This window comes from Centropristis striata, chromosome 10, assembly GCF_030273125.1.
Source record: "Centropristis striata isolate RG_2023a ecotype Rhode Island chromosome 10, C.striata_1.0, whole genome shotgun sequence".
Lineage (NCBI taxonomy): Eukaryota > Metazoa > Chordata > Actinopteri > Perciformes > Serranidae > Centropristis > Centropristis striata.
In genome coordinates this window covers 13481798-13507544 of record NC_081526.1, presented here as the reverse complement: position 1 = coordinate 13507544, position 25747 = coordinate 13481798, and the positions used below count along the sequence as shown (strand labels likewise).

Genomic DNA, 25747 nt, shown 5'->3' with positions numbered 1-25747 from the left:
TCGATGTTAGCTAAGGAAAACGTAACTCGACACGGAAATACGCAAATTGAATGAGAAGGTTAGTAATAATAGTAGTTAGAATGGAAATACACAAAGTTACTAAAATGATCAGTAATTTTGCTGCTTTTGGTATGCAATTACATCACATAGGCCTACATAATAGCCATATATCGTCACCCTGTTAAAATAACCGCCTAACTCAAGTTTTGCAGGAAACACAAAAAACTTCACCAAAAGTGTAACATATGTCATTTATTGATCATTTCACTCAAAAAGATGTAACAAAGGATGGCTATTGGCATAGTAATAACACTGTGTGTAAATTATGTAACTTAAGAGAAATAAATGACTTTTTATACACGCCTTTGTGACTTAAGCAAGATATGGTAACACTTTATTTTGACGGTGTCTACATAAGAGTCACACAAGCCTGTCAGAAACATGACATGACAAGTCTCATGAGCATTAATGTTACTTCAATGTGTCATTAATGTTCATGACACATCCTATGTCATGTTTGGAGTCAACCAACTTGTGGCACCTTTCAGCTGTTATACTCCAAAATTCTTTAACAACATTCCATTTCTTGGTTTTGCTTCAGAAACAGCATTTTTGATGTCACCCCACAAGTTTTCAATTGGATTAAGGTCCGGGGATTGGGCTGGCCACTCCATAGCATCAATGTTGTCAGTTTGGAACCAAGATTTTGCTGGTTTACTAGTGTGTTTGGGGTCATTGTCTTGTTGAAACACCCATTTCAAGGGCATGCCCTCTTCAGCATAAGGCAACATGACCTCTTCAAGTATTTTGACATATGCAAACTGGTATGTGATAAATAGGCCCAACACCATAGTAGGAGAAACATGCCCATATCATGATGCTTGCACCACCATGCTACACTGTCTTCACTGTGTACTGTGGCTTGAATTCAAAATTTGTGAGTCGTCTCACAAACTGTCTGTGGCCCTTGGACCCAAAAAGAACAATTTTACTCTCATCAGTCCACAAAATGTTCCTCCATTTCTCTTTAGGCCAGTTGATGTGTTCTTTGGCAAATTGTAACATCTTCTGCACATGCCTTTTTTTTAAACAGAGGGACTTTATTCTTGTAAATAGATTAGCTTCACACAGACGTCTTCTAACTGTCACAGCACTTACAGGTAACTCCAGACTGTCTTTGATCATCCTGGAGCTGATCATTGGCTGAGCCTTTGCCATTCTGCTTATTCTTCCATCCATTTTGATGGTTGTCTTATGTTTTCTGCCAAGTGTCTCTGGTTTTGCTCTCCATTTTAAAGCATTGGAGATCATTTTAGCTTAACAGCCTTTAATTGTCTGCAAGTTTTCCCCTCTCCAATCAACTTTTAAATCAAAGTACGCTGTTCTTCTGAACAATGTCTTGAACGACCCATTTTCCTCAGGCTTTCAAAGAGAAATGCATGTTCAACAAGTGCTGGCTTCATCCTTAAATAGAGGCCACCTGATTTACACCTGTTTTTTTTTTCACAAAATTGATGACCTCACTGATTGAATGCCACACTGCTATATATATGCACACTCTTTCAACCAATAGCCAATTTCACAGCCTTAAGAGCGTGCATATCACAAATGCTGGGTCTTGTTGGTTTTCTGAGAATCTACTGCACCTACTGGTAACTTGTTTGCCATGTAGCAATAAAAAATATACTAAAAACCTGGATTAATCTGGTTAGTCATATTGGACTGCTATTATATTGAACACTTCTGTAGCTATAGCTATAGTTTCCAATTTAGATTTCACATACAGAACAAGTGATCTATTTGTAAAATATGACCCATTGTTAAAATCAGCTCAGCCTTGCTTAACTAAAACGTTAGAACACAGCTAGAATTATAATTTATGGCTATTGTCCTGTGCTGAAACATTTTACCCATTATTAAATCACTTCAGTGATAGAAAATGAACTTTTCATTGGTGGTGGCGGGTAATTAATCATAATTTCTACATAAGATGAAAACAAATAACAATAATTGGAAAATAATTATTGCAGATTTATTTACATTCTTTCAAGACAATGTAGTGCTACAACATTTTCAGGTGATGTGATCTAAAGCTGATAAAAACAGTTAAGCTATTAACACCGTATGTGATAATAAAAAGTATGCTTGTTGTTTCATGTATAGTTTATATTTGGGGTTACAGGTGCACTATGTTCCACACATCAACTCCATATTAACTGTCGTTTATCACATGTATAATACAGTGGATATTGATAAGGGAATAGGATGTACCATGCCTGGTCTTCAGTGGAGTTAGCAACCTACTTACCGTTTTTCATCATGAAATGATTGCTTATAAGTTATGAATACCTTCAGAAGCTACATCACAATCATTGTCATTTCACAAAAAGGAAAATATTAAATAGAACAGATCCAAGTGGAGTATAAAAAGATTGAGTTACATTCACAGTAAAGTATTGTTTTCAAGCCTGTCCTAGGGTCAGTCTTGATAAATTAAACTATGTGCACTGACATTTGAGATCTAGGTCAGTAATCAAGATCAGTGTGGAGTCTGTAGAGGGAGCAACACATCTTGATCTTGCAGTCAGTGCTAGTTTAGTTCTGTACAGGAGTGCATTGGGTGAATTCTCTCAGACAAAGCCAGCGGTGGGCTCCTCTTTGTTTGTTCTTTGCATTTCTGATTGGTTGTCTGCTCCCTTCTGCAGGGGAGAGTTTGGCTGTGCTATTTTGTCGGGTGATACTGGTGAGGAGGAGGGCTGTGGTGTTTGTGTTCTCTCACTCATCACCTCCTCAGCCTCCTGCTCCCTCTGCTGTACAGAGGAGAGGTACTGCTCCAGCAGGCTGCAGTCTGCACTGTCCACACCATCACTAACACCAGCAAAGCCACTATGAACAGGGCTCAGTGCTCGCACAGTCTTTAGAGAGTCTGCTGTCCCACTGCTCAGGAAGCTGTCCTCTTGTGCTGCCTGCTGATCATTGGTTGACTGGAAGCCAGAGTCTGGGAACGAGACGTCCATGCAGGGGGGGTTCTTTGTGCTGGATGCAACAGGAGGGGCAGCCACACAGAGTCCAGGAGCTGGCATCTGAGCCGGGGTGACAGCCTGACTAATGCTAGCCAGCTGCTGCTCCACGGACTGCTTCCACTGCTCCATAGACTGGAGCTAGAACGAGAACACAGGAATGTGTGAAACTAATGAGGCAGCCATGTGAAATGTTTCAAATAAAAAAAAAAAAATCACTTTGAAGTTACAATCTCAAAGATCTTCATTTAGTTCTCTTTGGCCGCAGGTTTATTTCTGACTGTCACTTGTTTTTGAAGTTTCATCATCTATAGACATCAAGTTTCTTTGTTTGGTTGACCATTATAACAGATTACTCGCAACCACTGCTGGTTGATGTTAAACAGTCACTAACTTATTTGTAGCCACAGACACTGAGATTGTAATACTACAAATACAAGGGCTTTCATCAGTTGGCCATCGTGTTACCTGATTCGGCAATAGTGACTTTACAGACATTTGATTTATTAAATGAAAATCTTTGAGATTGTAACTTTAAGACAATGCCAGGCTGCTGGTCTATCAGCTGATCAGTCAGTGGGCCCAACACATGGTCTGGACTGATTATCTCAACAACCATTTTATGGATTATCAAGATAAATAACTTTAATTACTGACCTGTTTCCACAGAAACTTTACAGCTTCCTCCTGAACCAGCCTTTGTAATCTCTCTTCTTCATACTGCTGCTGCACCCTGCAAACAAATCCCATGTAAACCCATTAGTAGTCTTTGTAAATGTTTGTGCATGTAATATATATCTACACCCATATGCAATGTTTATTTACTCTGATACCACAAATAAAATACAAAAGGTCAGTCACCTACCTGTCCAACTTTTCAGACAGGGAGAGGATGTGGTCTTGCATCCTGCGCAGGCGGATTTCACTGCGCACTTCTCTGGCCATGGGGTGACAGCACCGAGTGTGCTGTCCCCTCCACCATGATTGTATTTTAACTGCTGCCCTGTCAGCTCCCATCAAGCTTGAGTTACTTGCACACACACTAATGTCTTCCTGCTTGGGAGCTTCTTTCATCTCTGCTTTACTGTAGTCGGAGGATGTTTCCTGGTCATTTTGTGGTGTGCTAACTCTGATGCCCAGTGCTACAGCTGTTGGTGCTGCTGCAGACATAACTTCCTCCTCAAGACCCCTCTCTGGCTTATCCAATCGGGGTGAATGATGTGTCTTGTTTGTGTTGTGCTTTTTGGGCAATGCTGGCCGCTTTGGAGCCAGGGAATCGGGTTCAAATGTCTCTGTCTCGTCCTCGCTGTCAGAGTGGGTTGTTTGTGGCTCCAGACCAGATGTGAAGGGGAGAAAGGTGGACTCAGAGGAAAGCAAGCTTCCACTGAGTTTCTCCTCGTCTGTCTGCACATCCTCCAAATAGATGTGCTCCTGCCTGAGCTTTGGGCTGCGAACTACAGGCAGTGATGTGTGTGAAGAATCACAGCTCACCCAAGTGTTGAACTGCACTACTGGCTCTGAAGAAAAGTAGACAGCAAACAGTTATATTGTGGAAAAGATGCATCATAACTGCTTGTAAAAAGAAGCTCCAGACTCCAAACCAGAGTGAAGACTTTGAGGAGCACTGCCACAGAGAGACAAGGAAGCCCTCTTACCTGTCTCACAGACTGATGGAGCAGCAGCTGGTGCAGGTGCATGGATTTGTTTCACCTCGCTGGCTCCCCCCTGTGGGACTGTATGTGAAGGACTGTGCCTCTCCACATCTAGCTGAGTTGGACGAGGAGGGCTGGGACACCCTCCTCTGGTCTCCTCTAACAGCTGCTTCTGATGAAACCTGAGAGACAAAAAAGTCCATGCAAACATGAGGTCATTCAGGTAAATATTTTGCATTAATGTGGATGTATGTGGGGGTTATCACGGTGATGTAGTGAGTATTGGATGTTAGTAATGTTTTTTTCTAAGCTTCATGATGTGTAGCAGTTTTGCTACATTCAGATTCATACCTTTGCTTACTGAGGATCTTCTCCAGTTTGGCATCTTCTGCCGTCTCCAGGGCTGGTGATGACGTCAGAGGGCAAACAGTGGCCAGGTACTGAACCAGCTGAACATGCTGACCTGGTCGATAGGAGCGTCCTTTTCCCTGACTGTAGAGCCACTCTGCTTTCAGACTGTAATCGTAACAATTATACACAATCAATACAAGATTCGAAAACATTTGGACAGTAATCCTACATTAATATTTACTAGCAAAGTGTAATAGCATAGGAATGTACGCACCCTTCTTTCTGTGACACTACATAGCCATCCAGGACCTTAAGGCTCAGACACCAACTCATGACATATGGCCGATAATCAAATCCTGGCAGAGAGGGGGTTGCCATAACACAAGGGTTGCTCATAATGGACAGCTGCTCCAGTTCATGAAGAGGTGCCAGGTATGATGCCTATGGAGTAATTCAAAGAAAGTCTGTCAATTATAATTTGACTGTATATAATCAAGACAGAGATCAGTGCTGCTGTTTTAAGTAAGGGAAAAGATACATACTTCATTCAGATCCCTTATCTCATTTTCTGCCAGGGACAGAATGGTTAAATGGGCAGGAAGGTGAGCAGGCACAGTACGAAGCGTTGTAATGCTGTTACCATGGAGTAACAGTGTCTGCAAAATTGAGAGAAAATAAATCAAAGATACATAAAAGAAGACTGACACAATAACTGTACATTATTAAACAGTCTTCAGTGCTCACTTTTAATGCCACCAGCTTAGTCACATCACCAATGGTGGATATGTTATTGTCAGACAGATCCAAGTGTTGAAGGGAAACACAGTTGTTGAGCTGTTCAATGACCTGTGTAAAGAGTGTGAAGTCGGTTAAATATTAACACATGGGCTGAAAATATGGTTACATCTTTGCAAGGACATTTTTGTAAATAAATGAGATATGATATATTCAGTAAGCATGCAACAATCTCTCTTCTTCTCACCTTAATATTGTTCCCAGACAGGTTTAGCCATTTGAGGTGCGACAGATCTCTGAGCCCCTCAATGTATCCAATACTGTTATTGGGAAGATTGAGGACTGTCAACTCTGTTAGCCGACACACACCCATCATCCTTACCAGACGGTTACTGGCTACAGAAAGCTAAAGGAGAAAAGACAAAGATTTATCAAAAGGCATTTAATCAAGAAAATGTACAGTAGGTCGACAACAAGACATGCCATAAACCTTCAAATAAAAGGGAATAAAAATAAGCATAGAGTTCAAAGCATTTACATACCTGCTGAAGGCCTGGACTCCTTTCAAGATGGTCCAGTTTCATTATGTGGTTACGGTCCAGGATGAGAGTGTGAGTATTGTCCGAGCAGGTGAAACTCGGTTCCAGCTTTTGCAAACCTCGGGCTGACAGATCCACTACAGGTCCTTGTTAGAACAAAGAAGCTAGAGATTAAACAAACTGGAAAAGCACAACAACTGTATTTTGCTAATCACCATGGATACAATACACAAAAGCTTAAAGCAGCTTGGCATACAGTACACCTGTAGTAAAGCTGATGATTTTATACATGAAATGTCCGTTTGAGTTAGGCTGCTTGAAACCTAAAATAATTGACAGAAAACCTGTGCTATAAACCGGGGGCAGGGGTTTTTAAACATTAGGGCAGTCACCAGACCAATGAATGATGAGTGAGTGATGGTGAGTTGCATTATAGAAGCTGCAGCTTGACTGGTATAGAGACTAAAAGTTAGAATATCTCTGCTTCTGCAGCACTGACTTTATTTATTATATAACTGAGTCTGAAAGTCGTCCAATCTTTTATTAAGCCATTAAAGCTAAATCACAGGAGCAACGCTAAACCTTTCGGGAAACAAGATTAATAGAGAAGACGAAAGGGGAAAGAAGGAGAAATCAATAACTTAAGAGCTGAAGGTAGAGCTCCTTCTGTGTAATCACGCCTAGGTACAAAAGAAAATACCTTTCTCGTTTTAAACATTAACTAGTCTTTCATTAGCTAACGTTACCTAGACAGCTCTCATGACATTACCACAACACAAAATGAGTTCGTGTGATATTTAAGTTTTGTTAAACTTTGCTACAAGATAATCTATAAGTCTGACACAAGGAAACCTGACACAGGATGTTTTGATCTGCATCCTTTGACACGCTTGATGTTGGTAACGTTAGCCAAGGGCAATACTGGGGTGATGCATGCTAGCTAACGTTAGCTACCAAATGAATATATTCACAACAGCTACAGTTCAACAAAGATGAACAATCGTTCTCTGTCTGTCCAAAACAACCATAAAGCGACTTACCAGCATTTGTGTCGCATTGTAAATCTGATACACCCATCCTGCCACCTCAGGCAACACCTAAACGTTAGCTAACAACTCTACTTGCTGCAGACTGAAAGACAAGAAGCGTCTGCCGCTTGTCAAACGGTTTAGCCAAGGTGGTTCTTGGTAATGTAGTTCACCGGGCTGCCTCGCTCATTACCGGGTTACGTCTTCATGGCTTAAAAGACTACAATTCTGGTTGTTTCCTACCGCCATCCAGTTTTTTTTCTTTTTCCCCCTGATTTTTATTTATTTATATCAAACAGCAATACAATGCACAGTTACAAAGAAGAAGAAACTAGTTACAGAAAGATAAACAATGCAAAAAATAAAATAGAAGTAAATAATATTTTAAAAAACAAAATAGAAGAATAATTAAATGGAAAAGAATGAAACAAAAACAAATAAATAAATAATAAAATAAACAGACGCAAGATTACATGTTAAAGACATTAAACGCATTAAGTGCATATGTTGGGTCCGACGGTTTTCAGTCATCGTTGGTAAAGCGATGGTGCCCGCTTACTGTCTCTCTGGAAACGCTTGCTAGGCAACCGTCAGATTTTGACGTCAATCTTGTAATGACTCGCCAAAGTATTAATTTGCTTTCACAATTTTTTACAATACAAAAACTAACTTATATGTGTAAGTTACACGCCAAAATGACAACCAGTTAACTAACTAAAAAAAATACTTGCTGTCATTAATTCATAAATATAAAATTGGAGTCTTCCAATTCCGTTTCCGGGTCCGTCATCTTCCTTTCCGGTTTTGTGCCCTCTCGTAGCCATCATGAAGTGAGTGTACAGAATACTATCAAATGCCATCTTAACGTTTAAATAAACATTCTAACGATGTTATCTACATTGACATTAAATGTGTACCTTATTCTTTTAGTGATGCCTTGTATTTGTGGTTTTCAGGGTTGAGTTGTGCAGTTTCAGCGGGTATAAAATATACCCCGGCCATGGCCGCCGATACGCCAGGATAGACGGAAAGGTAACCGCTTCACCCCACACCGGTTTCTAGCTGCTCTGTTTCTAAATGCGATGTGAAGTACAATAATATAGCTTTGTTTTAGTTGTCTTTGTCGGTTAATTTAGGGTTTTCGCATAAGCAACACTGTCTAGAAAAGACCAAGTCGGCTCCAGTGAATGCTAAAAAATATGCTAACATTAGCTTCTACCGTAAACTGACTGTCGCAAGTTAAGCTAACCCTATATAAACAATATTATAATTACTTGCCTTTTTTATCTGTTGGTATGGCCTTAGACTGAATTCCCATTTATTAAATGCACTTAAACTCCACCTAAAACTCCATCTAAAGTGTATGTCATGTTTGTACATGACATACACTCTACTTTCAGGTCAGTGTGACTGCGCCATATAAGTCTCTACTGAAGCTCCTTCAGTGCTGTTGTGATGGCTGTATTTGTATTTAATTGTTATTTATGCTGCTTTCTTGGTCAGGTCTCTCTTGGAAAATATATTTTTTCAACTCAATAAGACTTTTACCTCGTTAAATAAAGTATATATATATATATATATATATATATATATATATATATATATCCTTTATTTAACCAGGTAAAAGTCTCATTGAGTAATACTAATTCAGCTCACAATCCCACAATACTATGCAATATTGTGTAGATGCCTAAATAATAGCTGTCAGTGATGTTGCACAATGATCCATATGTCTTAAATCTCAAACTCTTTACTGCACCTTAATAGTAAACTTTAGTCTCCAACGTACACAGGGATTTGTAAATTAGTAATCTCAATGCGTGATTTCCTTTTTTCTTCGTTAGGTGTTCCAATTTCTGAATGCCAAGTGTGAGTCTGCCTTCCTGGCCAAGAGGAACCCCAGACAGATCAACTGGACTGTGCTGTACAGGCGCAAGCACAAGAAGGGACAGTCTGTAAGTAACATGCTGTATCTGAATGTTTGTATCTGTACTAACTGTGTGTACATTTACACAATGAGATGAATGCCAGATGAAGCTGCCAATATCTGCTGTAAAAGTGGTATTGAATACTTTTTCTTTTTTTGCAGTATGTTTTTAGGATTCTTTTGATAGCTGTCAAAATGGCAAGGGGTTGTGTTTAACTAGTCATTTCAAAACTTCACAAACCATATTGATGTACAAAACAAATCAATAGAAGTTCCCAATTATTTACACATATTAATTTGGCTGCGGGTGGACGGTGTGCACAGTGTTCATCTGTGTTATGTGCTGTTGCCTGACTGCGTTTTGCAGGCTAGGTAGCAGTGCTCATTCCACACCTGTAGCCATAGAACAAACGGAGATCATAGTACTGGTCCTTGACGTCATTATCGACATCTCACCATTGGCCAGCCTCCGAATTCTCCTACACACTTCGATACTTCTCGCCTGGAACTGTTATGCAATGGTTCAAACCAGCAATATAATTTGTGTTGTGATAAGTATGAAAACCTTAACAAAAAATGTCATATCAAACTCCATTTACACATGATTTTCTGGTCACTGCCTTAAGTTGCTTTATTTGTTGCAAGCAGTAAACGCAAAATCTTTCATCCCCTAGATAATGCAGGACATAATTTGGTTTAAAATGTATTACTGTTGTTGGCATATTATGAAATTTAAGTACAATGTGTTCTCAATTGATAGTTTGGGCTGCAATGACTTGCTAAGTAATCAGGATTGTTGTAGCTTAAGAACATGAGTAGTTATCATGACAAAAAGATTTGGCACCTGCTTATTGGTGGTAAAAGTGACAGTAAAAGTCAACATTTAATGTTTTTAATTAATAATCTGGAGATTTCTACACTCTGCTATTGAGGAATGCTGATTAAGTGACAACCCTATCTGCAGTTTTAGTTCCATCCAGAAAGTTTTGTGGGTCACTTAAACATTCAAGTGTGTTACTCCAATGTAAGCTGCTGTTATGTAGGATACTCTTTATGCTTTGACCATTAGTGAACAGAGGTCTGGCTGGGTTTGACATGTTTCTGGTGTGGGTCTGTAGAGCATGTTGTAAATATTGTGCTACAAATTAACCAATGTCTCTTCATTATATGTTAACAGGAAGAGGTGGCAAAGAAGCGTACTCGCCGCGCAGTGAAATTCCAGAGGGCCATCACTGGGGCCTCCTTGGCTGAGATCATGGCCAAGAGGAACCAGAAGCCCGAGGTCCGCAAGGCCCAGAGGGAGCAGGCCATCAGGTGAGGGCACAAACCAGACCATTGTGTTGATTTTAGGAACATTATGTTTTTAAATCTGATTTTGATTGACTTGGTTGCTTTTGAAACGGGCTGATTGCCTCGGACTTTATGGGGCTGTAGTTTTAACAGAATAGACTTGATGTACTTACAGTTGTCAGATTTGAGACAAAGTTTAGTTGGAGATCTCAGCAGTAGCTGACCACAACTCACAAAGTAATGTTTTCACTGTAAAATTTATATAAGATGTTAAATCATTTGAGATCAGACCAACTTGAAAAATTGGGTTGCAGTCTTCCAAAACTTAATGTGATAAACAATATGAATATATTTACACATGGCTTACATTTTGCCCCGATTTTAGTAAAGACAGTGGAAAATTAAGGAGAAATTACATTTTCAGCACAGCTACATATATTTTAGTGTGGGAGCAAGCTGTCATATCTGACTGGTTGTTGGAATATCCCAACACACACCTGTGGTTTTGTCTGATATCTACGACGTAACATATTAAACGGTAATAGTTTAGATTGTGTACTCAAGGATTCTGCTTGAATGGCTTAAGGGTTTATTAAATAATTTGACTATTTGTACAACTCGGTAGGCTTGGGCAATATTGAAACAAATCAATAGAAGTTCCCATTTATTTACACACATTAATTTGGCTGCGGGTGGACGGTGTGCACAGTGTTGGTCTGTGTTATGTGCTGTTGCCTGACTGTGTTTTGCAGGCTGGGCAGCAGTGCTCATTCCACACCTGTAGCCATAGAACAACCGGAGATCATAGTACTGGTCCTTGACGTCTTTATCGACATCTCACCATTGGCCAGCCTCCGAATTCTCCTACACGCTTCAATACTTATCACGTGTAAATGTAAAGGGTGTTCCAAAAACTCACTTTGAGTGACAGATTTGATCGTTTTCAGAGCAGGAAAAAAGGGGTTGAATCAGATTCCAACCAGCAATATATTTTTTATATGCGTCTGGTATTAAAACTAGAGCCACGACTTTAACGCGATAAAAAAATTAACACATTTTAATCACACTTATTTTTGCACCGCGGAACGTTTCTCACCGGATGAGTTTCAGGCAGACCGATTATACTGGAGCACCAACTAGCGTTCATGAGTTCAGACAACAACAAATTACAGTGAACATGAATGAAGAAGCTGATGAGAGCGCTTTGGTTGGCCCCGTAGATGGGAAATTTTGTTACAAAAAATAAACGGATAGAAGTCGATAAGAGCATGGTTGTGTGCAAGTTATGCAACAAGGAATTCACATATCACCGCAGCACATCGAGCCTCAAGTATCACCTCAATGCAAAACATAGCGGCTAGTGTGGTAGCTAGCATGGATTGTGTTTTACAGAAGGTCTACCTACCTATAGACTACCTGAATTTCTGAAATTTACTATATTTCTAAATATGCTATTGCTACACTTAATGGCCAAAATTGCACTGGTCTGTTGGACTTGAACAAAAATAAACAATATTTTTGTTGCTTATGTATTCAGTCATTAATTAATGGTATGCTGAAAATCCATGTGAAAAAAATTACTTCTCACTGTTCTCAGGTCAAAATATTTATATGCGATTAAAATATGATTAATTTCAATTAATCAATTTCAAAGCCTCTAATTAATTAGATTTTTTTTAATCCAGTCCCGGCCCTAATGAAAACCTTAAATAGTGTTGTATCAAACACCATTTACACATGTGACTCACTTTAATTATAAGTCACAATATAAGATGACTTAATAAAGAACAAGGTTTTATCCATATCACCCTCTCTTACATGTTTGGCTGATTCTTTTCTTTTTTCTCTCAGAGCTGCCAAGGAGGCCAAGAAGGCAAAGCAGGCAGCCAAGAAACCTGCTGCCCCAAGTGCAAAGGTAAGATCTCAAGTCTGACAGAAGAATTGGTCTTTGTGCCATTTGGTAACAAATGTTGTTTTAAACTACCCCAATCATAAAAGACTAAACTTTAACCTCTTGGCTTTTATAGTGCTACTACTTAGTATTCACTGGTTTATTAAGCAACTTAAGGCCAAATGTTAAGTAGTGTAATATAGCGATATATGACTGTAATTCATGTATTTGTCCTTCTGTAGGCATCCACCAAGACGGCAGCGAAGCCCAAGATCGCTAAGCCCATGAAGATTAGCGCACCCCGTGTCGGTGGAAAACGCTAAACCTGACTCACTGTTAAGGCTTGTGAATAAAACAATTTTGATTAACCATCCTATGTGTTATTTGTCATTTGTCAAAGCCATGCTAATATATTCAATGTTTTAAATGTGTCAACCTGTAGGTTTAGAGTTAAAGGTCTTACAGCTGTCTCAGTCAAGACTTCACCCTCTCATTTTATGTTACAAGTCATTAGATCTTTATCTTGCAGACATTTTGACTTGTCATAAGAAAAGCTAAGGTGTTACTAATGGCTAAGAATTCTGTTCAAGTGAGATGGGAAGCACAACACCTGAGCCCTGGGACTGAAATAAATATAATGTAGCTTTTACTAATTTCTCACTGGTTATTGATGCAGTATGTGTGCTTTGGTGTCTGATGTAATGTATCAAAATCAATTATGTTGTCAATCATTGACACCTTCCAGACTAATATAAAACTTTACTTAGCATTTAATGAATTATTTCTTCATGAAAACTGTGGCATTATGTAGACATAATGGCATTTATAGGATTAAATTGCAAAAGTGAATTATTTGGTAGTGCTGCCCACATCTCACCAGGTTAGGATCATCTTGAGAGATTAATGGACAGGTCAGAGCTTTGCCATGCTAAATATTCTTTCATGAATTTGTTTTTGGTACCTCTTTTAGCATGAAAGTTACTTCAGAACATGTTAAGAATTTTTTCCATTGTGGATGTTAGACTGATTTACTCTGTCTTGCAGACTGTAAGCAGCAGAGGGGGACAAAGTTTCAGACTGCCACATGTCCACCTGATAACACTGAAAAGATTTACTGTTTATACTACAAATAGCTTCTCTGTTTTGTAGCCAGAGATTCAAATTGAAATCTGTTTGTACCAACTTCATATCTCAAACTCATTGCTGAACTAATTTTCACACTCAAGTCAATATCCATAGTGCTGCTACTAATGGATTATTCAGTTAAAATTCAGAAACTAGAAAAGTGATTGTCAGGTGGCATCCTCAAAATGCTTAAGTTTTAAATTAAATTACATTTTATACAGTCTATGGTTTTAACCAACAGTCCGAAACTGAGATTTAAGCAAATGGTCACAATTTTGTCTGAAAGAGGACTTGTATGATCAATAATTTAGTTTGTTTAGTTCCTGTTAACTAATTAAAAGGACACTCCAGTTATTTAGTGTTGCAACCTAAAAAAATGTTAGACCTGCCGTACCTACACATGATTTATTTTAAGAAATCCACATCTCTAGACAGCACCCTTATTATTTTTCACAAATTGAATAGTACTAACCAGGACAAGTAAATTGATCATGTAGAAAATTGAGTGCCCCTTTTATCAACTAATCTTTAAGATATTTGATTTCAGTCTATGGAGGCTGCCAGAATATAAAAATAAGTGACAAAGAAAATTAGAAAATAAATAGGAAAAAAACTATACAGAAATAATTCTAAAGATAAAAATTGATAAAGAAATAATTAAAAAAATCAATAGGAAATAGATACATTGGAAAGAAAAAAAGGAGAAAGCCTACAAAGGTCAATAACGATTATCAAAACATAAATATCCCTTCATCACTTATCAATTAATGACTGCCTGTATTTATTTCTTAATTATTTTTGGTACATTTAATAGCATATTGAGTCATTTATTTTTTATTCTTGGCAGCTTCTGTCCTCCATACATCACTTTGTATGTGTAAACTATGAGATGTGAATACTCTAAATCAGCTGTAGTTGTTAAACAGGATTTATTAGCATTGCACAGCCATTACATTACATAGCCACAGAGCCATAATGATTGACCATCAAAGTGCCATTTGTTCAAACAGTCTGCAGATTAAGAAATATTTAAAATAGATGACACCAATTATTGCTAAAATATTCAGTGGGGTTATAATGTGTAACTATAGTGGGAACATGTCAATGAAAGTATTATTCTCACACACACAAAATATAAAACACCTAGGAATAAAGAGGTATTCAACAGCTGGATTTTGATAATAAAGAGCGGTTAGCATGTCATTGTTTGCTCGCCGGCTCTGTAACAATCACTGAAGAGCTGCACAGGTTAAAGATGTGGCATTGGTGCAAGTTTTCCTGAATAATAATCAGAAAATAACTGCATCTTTCTATACAGATTTCACAACAAGAGAGATTTTTAATCAAGTGACTAATAAATTATGATTTGCTCTCACACAGATTAAAGCCATAATAATGGAAGGAATCGTTACACGGTAATTGATGATTTAATGGTACAGATGCCGTGACTGTCACCTAATTATAAATAAGAAAATTAAAAGATTAATAATGATGAAAGCCTTAATTTCATTTGGAAAGACATCCCTTTAAACCACATTCAACACATATCCAAGAGTTACATTAGTTTTGGGAAATTAATGCATGAGGTACTGATTGCTACACCTGAAAAACAATGATGGAAATGTGCAAAAACTTCCCAACCAGTGCTGGAGGCATAAAGCATGAAGTTAAATTAAAGAATGTACAATCATACAAGTTGTTGAACGAGTCCAACTTGTGCGTTGATGACCACAATTCTCAAGTGTGTGTGTTGACTACAGTTAAAAAAATGTTCTCTTGCGTGTTTTTTTGTTTATTTTTACACCCTGAGGAAATCTGAAACTGAATGAAAACTGCACATTTCCAACAGGGACAACAGGCTTACTGTGGTGGATTAACAGTTATGGCATGGGTGTTATGGAGACAACATGTGGATGATGATGATGATGATGATGATGATGGGAAGGGGCCGGTTAGTGCCCAGTGAGACGTCTCTGGTTCAGTCCACGGAAAGAAGTGGAGTGTTGGCAACAGTAGAGCGATCAGGACTCTGCAGCCACTTTAGCCTCTTGAGCCTCTTTAGCCTCTAGGGCCTCCTGGGCCTTTAGATCCTGTTTGTACCTGTAAGAGAAGGAAAAACATCAAAATACAGTATTTAAGATGTGAGACTTTTACATGTGAATTAAAATCTGTTACATTCAAGCCAAGTCAAATGAGTTCTCACAACGCTGACTTTTTGGACTGGTTGGTATTTATAAAATTATAGTTCAGTGCCCTTTTGGAATTATTTGCACAGGAATACTTAAAGAGAGCACACCTGGGGCTGGGGGAGATTTGGTGACATCACCAGAAGTTATAAGCACACACTGATAGTAGCCGTGTTTCCATTAAAGTCAAAGTAAATTTTACAAGGAGTAAAGTGTAATGTGTTGCTGTAGGCTAATCTGCCAGTAAACAGTAGAAGAAGTAGAGATTGTGCAAGAGAGAAAAAACAACAAAAAGGTTGATAATCAAACAACTTTTACACCCACAAGAGGAAATGTAGAGATATTTTCAGGAATTGGATTCAATTGGGCAACTTAGAATTGTTCTTTCATGTCAGAGCAGAGCCAGCTGATTAGTCGTGTGAGTTAAATGTTTGCTATGTCAGAAAAAATAGTTTCCATCTCCTGTTTATCACATTAACCATTTTCCTAAAAAGACAAAAACTACCACAATCCAGCGTAAAAACTTTTATGAGCATTTTTAAAATTGTATTGAATTTTGCTGTTTCCATCAAGCTTTTCTCATGCGAATCATCAAAATGTGCAGAGAAATTAGTTGATGTAAACATGACTACTGTTTGTGTAATTACACTGCCAGAGGAAGACAAAAGTTATGCACTGGAGGAATCGTAAAGTTCTGTGATTATTCAAACATCAGACGTTTCACCATCTTTAATGTTTTGACTACATCAGGGCAATATTTGATCCTAAAAAATAACATGCAAAAAGAAAAAGAAATGCTAATTTGAACGTTGATTTGAATGCTCATTTGAATGTTGATTTGGAGTAAAATATCAACATTATGAAGGAAGCTGTGAACTGACCAGGAAGTTTAAACTTAAAGGCAGGTGCATCAGTCCAGGATCTTTAATCTGGTCTGATGGAACTCATCCCTCACAGTGACATTTATTTAATATTTATTTGTCACCTGATGTCATGCTCACAACTTCACACTTCCTTAAAGTGATTTGACTCATTATGGAAACTGTTTGAACTCATTCCCTGCTGGAGTTCTGTTTATTGTTGACATTGGAAACAAAGCACACATGAAAACTACTGTACGTTATACATTTACTTAATGCTCACTGGATCAGCTGCAATACACTTAAACATTAACTTCTAAGTCAGCTGTGAGGAAGAATTACATGTTCACCAGAGAGCTACTGTGCAGTTATCTTGCATCATTAAAGTCGTTATAACAGAACTAATGAGGGCAGCAGAGAGTTTAAATTAACCACAGTGACACACAAACCTAAAGATCCTGTAGAGCTGGGAGGCTCCTGCGCTGCCCACAAAGAAGTTGACACAAAACAGGTTCCAGTTCTTCGGGATGATGACCAACGAGTATCTGGACCAGATCAGGCCTGGTGGAAGAAGGAGGTCAGCAGGAAGAGTGAAGGTTATACACACGAATATCGAACCGGCTCATGAGAACAGAGTCTATGTTTTGGCAAAAGAGTTAACAGATAAGATTTGTTTGAAGAAACATATTGCAAAAGCAGATGCATCAGACGGCCTTTAGCACAGACCGGTCAGACTCTGTCTCAACACGTAACTGATACATTTGTACATGACGTATTCAAGGCAGAGATTAAATAAATAAATAGATAAAAATCACGGCCACTGAAGTGGGTCAATTTTAAGTAAAGGACAAAGTTTTTCCTTTTACTGGATGACAACAATTATTTTTAAAATACAATAACTGTGTGATTCAAACAGAGACATCAGATCCTTAATAAAATCTTTTTTGGAGTTTATTTAAAAATGCATTTAATCTCATTTTACCTGTGGCTGTCAGCACTGCAGACTGGGAGGTACTGAGTTTCTCTGCTGGCCGAGTCATATCAGCCAAACCAGCAGCAACCAGACCCTGTAGAGGTGAAGAGAGCACGTTTTAACTGTATTTACTGTAATGTTTACACAATTTAAAGGCCAAAAAGTCACAATAGTGAGACGTTAAGTTCTGTATGTCTGTGGCAGTGGTTTCCAACATCAGTGTTGGCAAGCAAGGTGATTAAATACATTTCTGTTGGTCTGTTATGTTAATTTTCTCACTTCTTCATTCTGAATTTTTGGATAATTTCACATCTTCTGGCCCAGAAAAGTATTTAAATAACACAAAGTGCATCATTGATCAATCTTGCCACCGTGCACAGATAATATATATACACATAAGCAATTTGTGACGAAAGCGTTTCATGCAGACAAAACTTTGCTCCTTTCATTTTGTCCCCGTGTAGTTTTTTTTGGAGGAGTTTCTCTGTTTCCGAACTGACTGTCAAAGGAAAGACGGTGTCGTATGCTGTACAGCAGGCATGTCCAAACTATTCCACAAAGGGCCATGCGGCTGCAGGTTTTCGTTTCAACCAAGCAAAAGCACACAGTTTGACCAATCAGCTGTCTGAAGACTGAGATCAGCTGATTAAGTGAGTCAAGTCTGGTGTGCTACTGCTTGGTTGGAACGAAAACCTGCAGCCACACGGCCCTTTGTGGAATAGTTTGGACATGCCTGCTGTACAGATTGTAATCTCTATGAGTTTTTGGGGAATATAAGTCCATATATGAGTCCATTAATTAAATTTAATTCAATTGTTTAAAGTAAGGTTGTAACAATACTTTTTAAGACGGTTAATATGTGATGCAAATATGTGATGATTTCAATAGATTAAAAAAAAAAGATTTACGATACTCTTCTTAAACAGCAGATGACATCATCTACAATTGACTTGTTAGACGTCCTACATGTACGTTACTTGCATCATCAACTGAATCAAGGCCACAAAATATGGCGGTTCGAGGGATGCACTGTCCTGTTTGAAGTCGGAGCTGTGGCAACATTGTGGCTTCTTTTTCAGCAGATGCTTCTGAAACACGCTGCTATGAACCCAGAGGAATTATAAGAAATTTCAAGAGGCTGCGATCAACTTCAGCGGCCACATCGCACCCGATCGTGTAACTACATTCTTGGGAATCCAGGTGGAATTCAGAAAAATAAAATGGTGAGAAGGTAACACACAAGACAGAAAGGTGAAGCTTGTTAATGCCAGAAATCTCAGCTTCTCCCTGAAAATATAAATATGCTGATAAAAAATGAATGAGGCACAGGCCAAGCATCCTTACTAAGGTAAACAGTTAACAATATGGAAAAATGCACTCACCCATTTAAACACAGGGGCCCAGAAGAAAACTGTTTTTGGACCTGTAAGAAAAAAGAAAAAGGAGACATTAAATTTTGCAGTGACATTTCAACAGTGTGGATAGAACATTATTTGATGTAAATTCAAAGTGAGGTTTTCTCTCTGAGGTCTCTGCCTGCTGACGTTTCCTATCTGCTGTAAAGATGAAACTTAATTCCATACTGACGAGCCAAATATCTGCGTAACAGATACCCAGATGCCTCAGTGTGTCGAAACACGCTGCAACATTAAAAATAAATGTAGCCATTAATTAATTAATTAAATGAGTTGCCCTATTAATTTACTTTCCTTTTTTAATTTTTTTTTGTATTCATGTATTTAATTTTATTATTATCCTTTATTTTTTGCATTTTAAATTTTTTTTAAATGTTATATTTTTTCCATCTAAATTTTCTCAATATGTATCTCCCCTAACTTAAATTTCTTTATTCAAAATTAAAAAAAAAATATAAACATCAAAACACTTTTTTTAATCAACAAAAATGATAAAATAAAAATAAATAAAAGGGGGGAAAATTCAAATATGAAAGTTAATAAGGAGGGGACTAGTACGAAGGTAAATAAATAAATAAGCCCATTAAAAACAGAAATATCACTTTATCTCGCAATGCGTCAATTCATTAACATTTATCTTTATTATTAATTTTTTGGTAAATTTAATGGCATATTCATTTTTTATCAAGTCATTCATTTTTAAAGTTGGTTTTTATATTCTTTTTTCCATAGTTGGTACATCATGGTTTGGATTTTTTTATTGTTTTTTTAATTTTTATAACGATACCTTTGAACTGCCGTTAAACTCCAAAATAAACTCAATGTAATGTTGGCTTTAGGACAACAAACTGTTGCAAAATACACACACACACACAAAAAAAAATCACATGATATGGGGCATACTTTAACATACATCAATAAACGTGACAAACCCATGAAAAATCTGAAATGTTGTATTTCAAGTACAATAAACAAGTTTATATAACATACAACAACTTTCCTCCCTTGGACTGTTGTTCTTTCTACCAGGATGGTCTGTTTGGTGAAAACAGACATTAAACCAGATAGCTGAGTAACTGTGTAACAGATAGTTGGACACCTCCGAACATCAAAGCCGCCGGGAGAACTCAGTAACAGAAACATAATTAGCGGCAGCGCACGCAATGAAATGCAGACGACCATTAAAAAAAGCTGCTGGTCTGGAATCAGTTTCCGTCACCTTCCTGCATCACGCTGCAGGCCAAACAAAAAGTGGGACTTCTGTCACTGCAAATAATCTCTGAGGGAGGTGGCCGCAGTCACCGCCCCTTCATACCTGGTCAGAGAGTTGTCCTTGAAAGCCAAAGCTCCAGCACCCTTACAGACAAAACAAAGAACAGACTGTCCTCTGTGACTCCTTAATCTCTCTACCCTCTAGTTAAGATCAGTGTCAAAGACATCTTAATGTGAGTGAAAGTTGAACATGTAGAAAACGAACGGCACCTTCAGTTTGTTAGATACTTATATCCAAACATAATGCAGTTTAATGCATCCAACTGTCATGAAGGTTATAATGTTCAGTTTCCATTGTCATCGTTTGTGGTGCTGTTCAACTGTGTTGCATCATACTGGGAGGTGTTTCCACTATAATTACTCTGCCCTCATTTATAGGAAGTGTGTTGACAATATAAACTTTCATAAAAGGTAAGATTTATTGCATCACTTTCTTATTACTACACATTTGTATGAGCAAGGAGTACCATGGCAGCTGAGTGCCAAAGTCACACCAACCTTCAAGATTTAGACAAATTAAGAATGTTTTTAAATCATGATTAGAGCTGAAACCACACGTCAATAAAGACTGAATATTATGCAGCAGCCATTGTTTTATTAATTTATAATTTTAGTCATTTAAGCAAGCAACAATTATTTGTTGCTTTTTTCAGCTTCTCAAATGGGACGATTCGCTGCTTTTCTCTTACATTATATAAATTCACTAGAACATGTTTGAGTTTTGACAGTTTGCACAAACACAAGGCAAGCGTTTTTCATCTTTTTTAACATTTCATATGCTAGATGATTAAAGTAAATATAATAATAAACAGAGAGACAAACAATATACAAATCGATACTGTAACACTTTGTCTTGTTTTTAAAATTTTACTTCTAATCTTATTTCACTTAGATTTTATGCATATTTTGGTGTGTTCTTTATACATGGACTAGAACTATACGGATTACGGAACTAGATTTTCTTTTTTGATTGCAATATTTTACTTTGCTTATAGGTTTGCGATAACGATTGGGCAATAATTCAATACAAAAATGTATCATATTTCAATGTAATCACATTGTTATTATATTTCAGTTTTAGATACACAACTACGTCATCTCAGTTGATAGTGGCAAGCGTTAGGGCTGGGCGATATGACAATATGCATCGTCAAAACGATATAAAAATGTCTATCGCATATATTTTTCTATATTTTTTCTTTTCTTTTGCAATGCAGAGGCCAAATTACAGCAATATTTACATAATTTGGGCAACGCTTTACGTTTTGATCCTCTAAAATTTAAGGAAAGCTGGAGCGAACCACAGAGGCACAGTTGTGATAAAATGGAGTATGAAGTAAATACACAAACAGACTTTACCGTTTGGTAATTTAATATAGACTATTTATTTAGTAAATAACGATAAAACGTGTGATATATTGTAATACATATCGTTATCGGGATATTAAATGACCTATATCCGGGTTTATGATTTCGGCCATATTGTCCAGCCCTATCAACATAATGTGTTTTGGCCGATTCTTACCAAAACACAGCCATGCAGAATTGGTAATTATTAAGACTCCTATTTAGGAATGGTTATTGTCCAGTCTCTGGGTTGTTAAATATAATTTCCACGGGTTGATTTGATGCGATAAACACTGCGACTGCGATAGTTAAAACCGAGGCCGGCTCTACGCTGGGGAAAGAGGGGGCCGAGCCCCCTTAAATAAATGTTTTTCCCCCCTCAAATCAAAATTTTTGAATTTGAGAAAGCACAAAATTATCTGCAGTAGCGGAAAAATCCCCCGGAAAAAGGGACACACGATACATGATTGTTAGTTGAAATCTGGATGAAGGATGTTTTATTTGATTTTATTCATTTATTTATTTTCATTTTTTAGCCCCCCCCCCCTCCCTGAGGGATTGCCACCTTATTATGGTCAGGGGGTTTGCATGCCTCAGTGACCTTAAGAGCTGAAGACCAGCAGGAGCTTAGTCTTCAGGTGGGACACCCAAGTTGGACAGGTGTGAAGGTAGAGGCCTGACAAAGTGCAATCCACTTCTCCAGGTTGGGGTTGGACACATAGACCCCTTTTAATGAAGAAAGCATCGTTACTATAAGCACAGAGAAAAGTGCTGGAGCATGATGTGTACACATGATGCCCCCTTCACATTTCTGACTGCCCCCTCATATTTGCCTGCCTAGAACCGGCCCTGGTTCAAAAAACATAGTTTTTTTTATGACAATACCTTTGAACTCCCTCCCAAATCCAGAACTTAACACCACAATAAACTTCACGGCTTCAGCTGTCATAAAGTTAGCTCTGCTCCACGGGCCGACCTGCTTATCCCAGCAGATTAGGGTGTCCCACAGCAACACGGGCACATCAAAACAATGACTGTCACCCAGCTCAGACATTAAGAATAGTCAGGAGCTGTTGTTTGATCCTGTGCGTGTGAGAGCAGCTGGACAGAGCCCGCATCAGTCCCCCTCCGCCCTCCATACAGTCCCATCACAAACACTGAGCCAGCCTGCTCATCAAGAAGCCGGCTGATAAACTCTGCTTACCTGCCGGGTGATTGTATAGAGGTCTCAGTTTGGCCGGCAGCATATGCTCGACCTTATCCAAAATCCTGTGATAGGAGGCTCTCAGCGCAGCCATAGTTGTAGATGTTTGTGGTGAAGATGAAGCGGAACTTGAAGCTAGCTGGTTAGCTAGCTAAGGACCTTTCTTAAAAGCCACAGAATTTAAATAGACAGACTTCGTCTTCTAACACTGTGTTGTCAAAGAAATAATGACAGGTTGATTAAAGGATAGGAGAGGATGCTGCTGTCCTACTGTCGACCTTCCCCCAGCTCCACTGAGACCATGCTAGCGCTGCTAGCTCGTCGGTAGCTTCTGTCTGACCGATACGTTGAGGTGACTTTCTGCACGATGCAACCTACCGCGTGAGGGGCGGGGTTACATGCTTCCTCCATCCTCATTGGTCCGCCTGGTCAGGCCTACAATACGATTGGGTTAGAACGGAGTGTTACTTTCCCAGCCCAACGTGTCCCGACTGGGTGGAGACAATTGATCGCTAAATCAAAAACATTTATTGTAAAATATTATAGCGTTATACTTAAGTTGTGATTTTATGTAAAAAAAAAAATAAAAAAAATACACAATGTATAATCGAGAAAAAGTTACTTGGCGTAATTTAAAAATGGTGTTAGCTATTAATATTTTTATTTTATTTTATGAATAGTCAGCAACTGACTGAAACTGAACAGTACTTTTTTTTTTGGTGATTTTGTTAATAAAAAAAACATTTATTTGGTTTTTAATTTGCTTTCGCATACCATTTTTATTTTCAATAGAAACAAAGACAACATATAAGAACGAGGACCCCAAAACTTTTTTAGTATTTAATTAATTAATGATGATGATTAAACATTTACAGTTAAACTGAGTCTTTGAACAGGACTTCATAAGTAAATGCACAAAGCTGGCAACAGGTCCTGCATGACAAACTGATCTTGTGGCCCTGTAATAAAATCTTCATTTCACAACAGTGCAAGAGTATTTTTTGCCCCAAGGGCCCCTAACAGGTTAATCTAGCTCTGCATTTGAGGCCTCTGGAAAAGTCTACAAAGCAACAGGATGTGTTGACAAACAACATGCCTGGTTTTCTTCAAACTTGAACATTACTGGTCCTACCCTGTCTGCATCACAGAGTTTTTACAGATCTGATTTGATCTGTAATCCTGAAGAGCTTTGTGAGTTTAATGTGCCCAGGGTTCACAGGAATCAGGAGCCCTGATATTCCAGGCTTACTGTGTGAACTAATTTGTACTTAGTTGTTTTTTTGTTTTTTTTAAATCCACCACGGGGTGGGTATAAGGGATAACATCCACAAGCAGTGGTGGGTTGATTGTAATTAATTAAGTACATTTACTCAGGTTTATATCTTACACACTTTTCCTTGAGCATTTCTCTTTTATGTTACTTCGACATGATAATTCAGAGGCAGATTTAATTTAATTTTGAATTGTTAAGGTAATGTTTTATTCACACAATTATTTTATGACATTATATATTTGAGAAATAAATCCTAAATTACACAGAAACAAAAAATAATCAAACAAAAGAATTAATTAAAACTAGTCCAAAAAAATAAACATTTTTTAAAGACATGGCGAAATATACACTTGCCATTTCTGCCATATTTTGTGTCATTATAGTTTGTTTAATGTTTTGACAAACTCTCCTAAATTACATAGAAACAAAGAGAGTTTAGACAATAAAAATCGTCCAGAAGACCAAAATCTTTTTTATACCACCATAGTGATGCATAACACGATATATTAATTACTGGAAATTCAATGAATAACTGAATGGCAAAAGCCTGTTTTTGTTTAATCCTTTGTGAATTAAATACTACCGCTTTATTTAATTCAGAACTCTAATGCAAAATCAAAATAATAGTTTACCAGTTGAGTTAAATTAAAGGGGGAAAATACACATATTTATGAACGTGCATAATTTTAAAATGTTCATATTTTTCCATGTTAAATCTCAACCTGAAAAGTAACTAAAGCTGGCAGCTAAATGTAGTGGAGTAAAAAGTACAATACTTGCCTTTAAAATTTAGTGAAGTAGAAGTATAAAGTTATGTTGAAGTACTCAAGTAAAGTACCTCAAAATGTACTTTAATAAATATGCTAAGTTACATTCCACCACTGTCAAAAACTGTTCAGTTAACCCTCTACGATACACATTATGATGCCAGTTAGGAAAAAATGTTTGTGTTTTTTTGTCTTAAAATAGACTAAATAAACATAATCTGAAGAAATTTTATAATTCTTTTTTTTTTTGTGGAGGTTTTTGGGTTTTGCTGCCCATAAGCAACATTGTACTATAACGGTGCACAAATGAAAAAGTAAGTTTTAAAAATTAATTTTAACATAATTTATTTAATAAACATGTGTAAAAGATTCAGTAGCTTCAACAGGGTACAATACATAACGTTTTAAATTTAAAAACATTATAAAAGGAACTTTTTAACCGGTTTCGTACCACACTGAAAAAAAAATTTTCCGCACAGAAAATGTTTGTAATCTTTACGCAGGCTGTTTCTAAGTAATATTTATTTAATATAACCACTTATTTTTTTAATGAAAATACACAAGTAAATTGTAGATTAACTGATGTCCCTCAATTACATTTTACTTGGAAATATCAACTAATTAAGCCAATGAACTGGTTTAGTGAATATTACTTGGAACGAATGATTCAATTTACATACAAAATTGAGGACACATAATAACAAACAATCACTAAGTAATGCACTACATGAAAAACTTCTATTTTCAAGTAAAAGCACTAAAGTCATATTTCGTTGTAGAATTTATATAGATGATTTTTAATTTTTTCAGTGCATAGAGGGTTAATATTTTCCGGCAAGACTTTCTGAGCTTCCCGCCCCGTCGGCTGTTTGGCTCATTAAAACGAGCGCTT

General features: G+C 37.6%; 3 protein-coding genes and 2 non-coding genes across 5 annotated transcripts; 3 read left to right on the top strand and 2 right to left on the bottom strand.

Annotated features, from left to right (window-relative positions):
• Positions 1-2010: 2010 nt before the first annotated feature.
• On the bottom strand, positions 2011-7566 carry cep97 (centrosomal protein 97). The gene is made up of 11 exons (XM_059343684.1): positions 7338-7566; positions 6301-6443; positions 6006-6164; positions 5768-5869; positions 5566-5679; positions 5298-5464; positions 5024-5188; positions 4676-4854; positions 3886-4537; positions 3678-3753; positions 2011-3161 (listed from the first exon to the last, which is right to left on the bottom strand). The coding sequence occupies exons 1-11, from the start codon at positions 7372-7374 to the stop codon at positions 2631-2633; spliced, it is 2325 nt and encodes a 774-aa protein (XP_059199667.1). The 5' UTR covers positions 7375-7566; the 3' UTR covers positions 2011-2630.
• A 508-nt stretch (positions 7567-8074) lies between these two features.
• rpl24 (ribosomal protein L24) lies at positions 8075-12804 on the top strand. The gene is made up of 6 exons (XM_059342675.1): positions 8075-8155; positions 8282-8357; positions 9170-9280; positions 10430-10566; positions 12394-12457; positions 12676-12804. The coding sequence occupies exons 1-6, from the start codon at positions 8151-8153 to the stop codon at positions 12754-12756; spliced, it is 474 nt and encodes a 157-aa protein (XP_059198658.1). The 5' UTR covers positions 8075-8150; the 3' UTR covers positions 12757-12804.
• LOC131979649 (small nucleolar RNA SNORA23) lies at positions 9559-9739 on the top strand. The gene has a single exon (XR_009395083.1). It is a non-coding gene; the product is annotated as a small nucleolar RNA SNORA23 (small nucleolar RNA).
• Positions 11234-11414, top strand: LOC131979651 (small nucleolar RNA SNORA23). The gene has a single exon (XR_009395085.1). It is a non-coding gene; the product is annotated as a small nucleolar RNA SNORA23 (small nucleolar RNA).
• Positions 12805-14470: 1666 nt separating the features above from the next.
• On the bottom strand, positions 14471-23172 carry mpc2b (mitochondrial pyruvate carrier 2b). The gene is made up of 5 exons (XM_059342676.1): positions 22816-23172; positions 18960-19000; positions 17587-17671; positions 17054-17165; positions 14471-15658 (listed from the first exon to the last, which is right to left on the bottom strand). The coding sequence occupies exons 1-5, from the start codon at positions 22907-22909 to the stop codon at positions 15580-15582; spliced, it is 411 nt and encodes a 136-aa protein (XP_059198659.1). The 5' UTR covers positions 22910-23172; the 3' UTR covers positions 14471-15579.
• Between the last annotated feature and the right edge of the window lie 2575 nt (positions 23173-25747).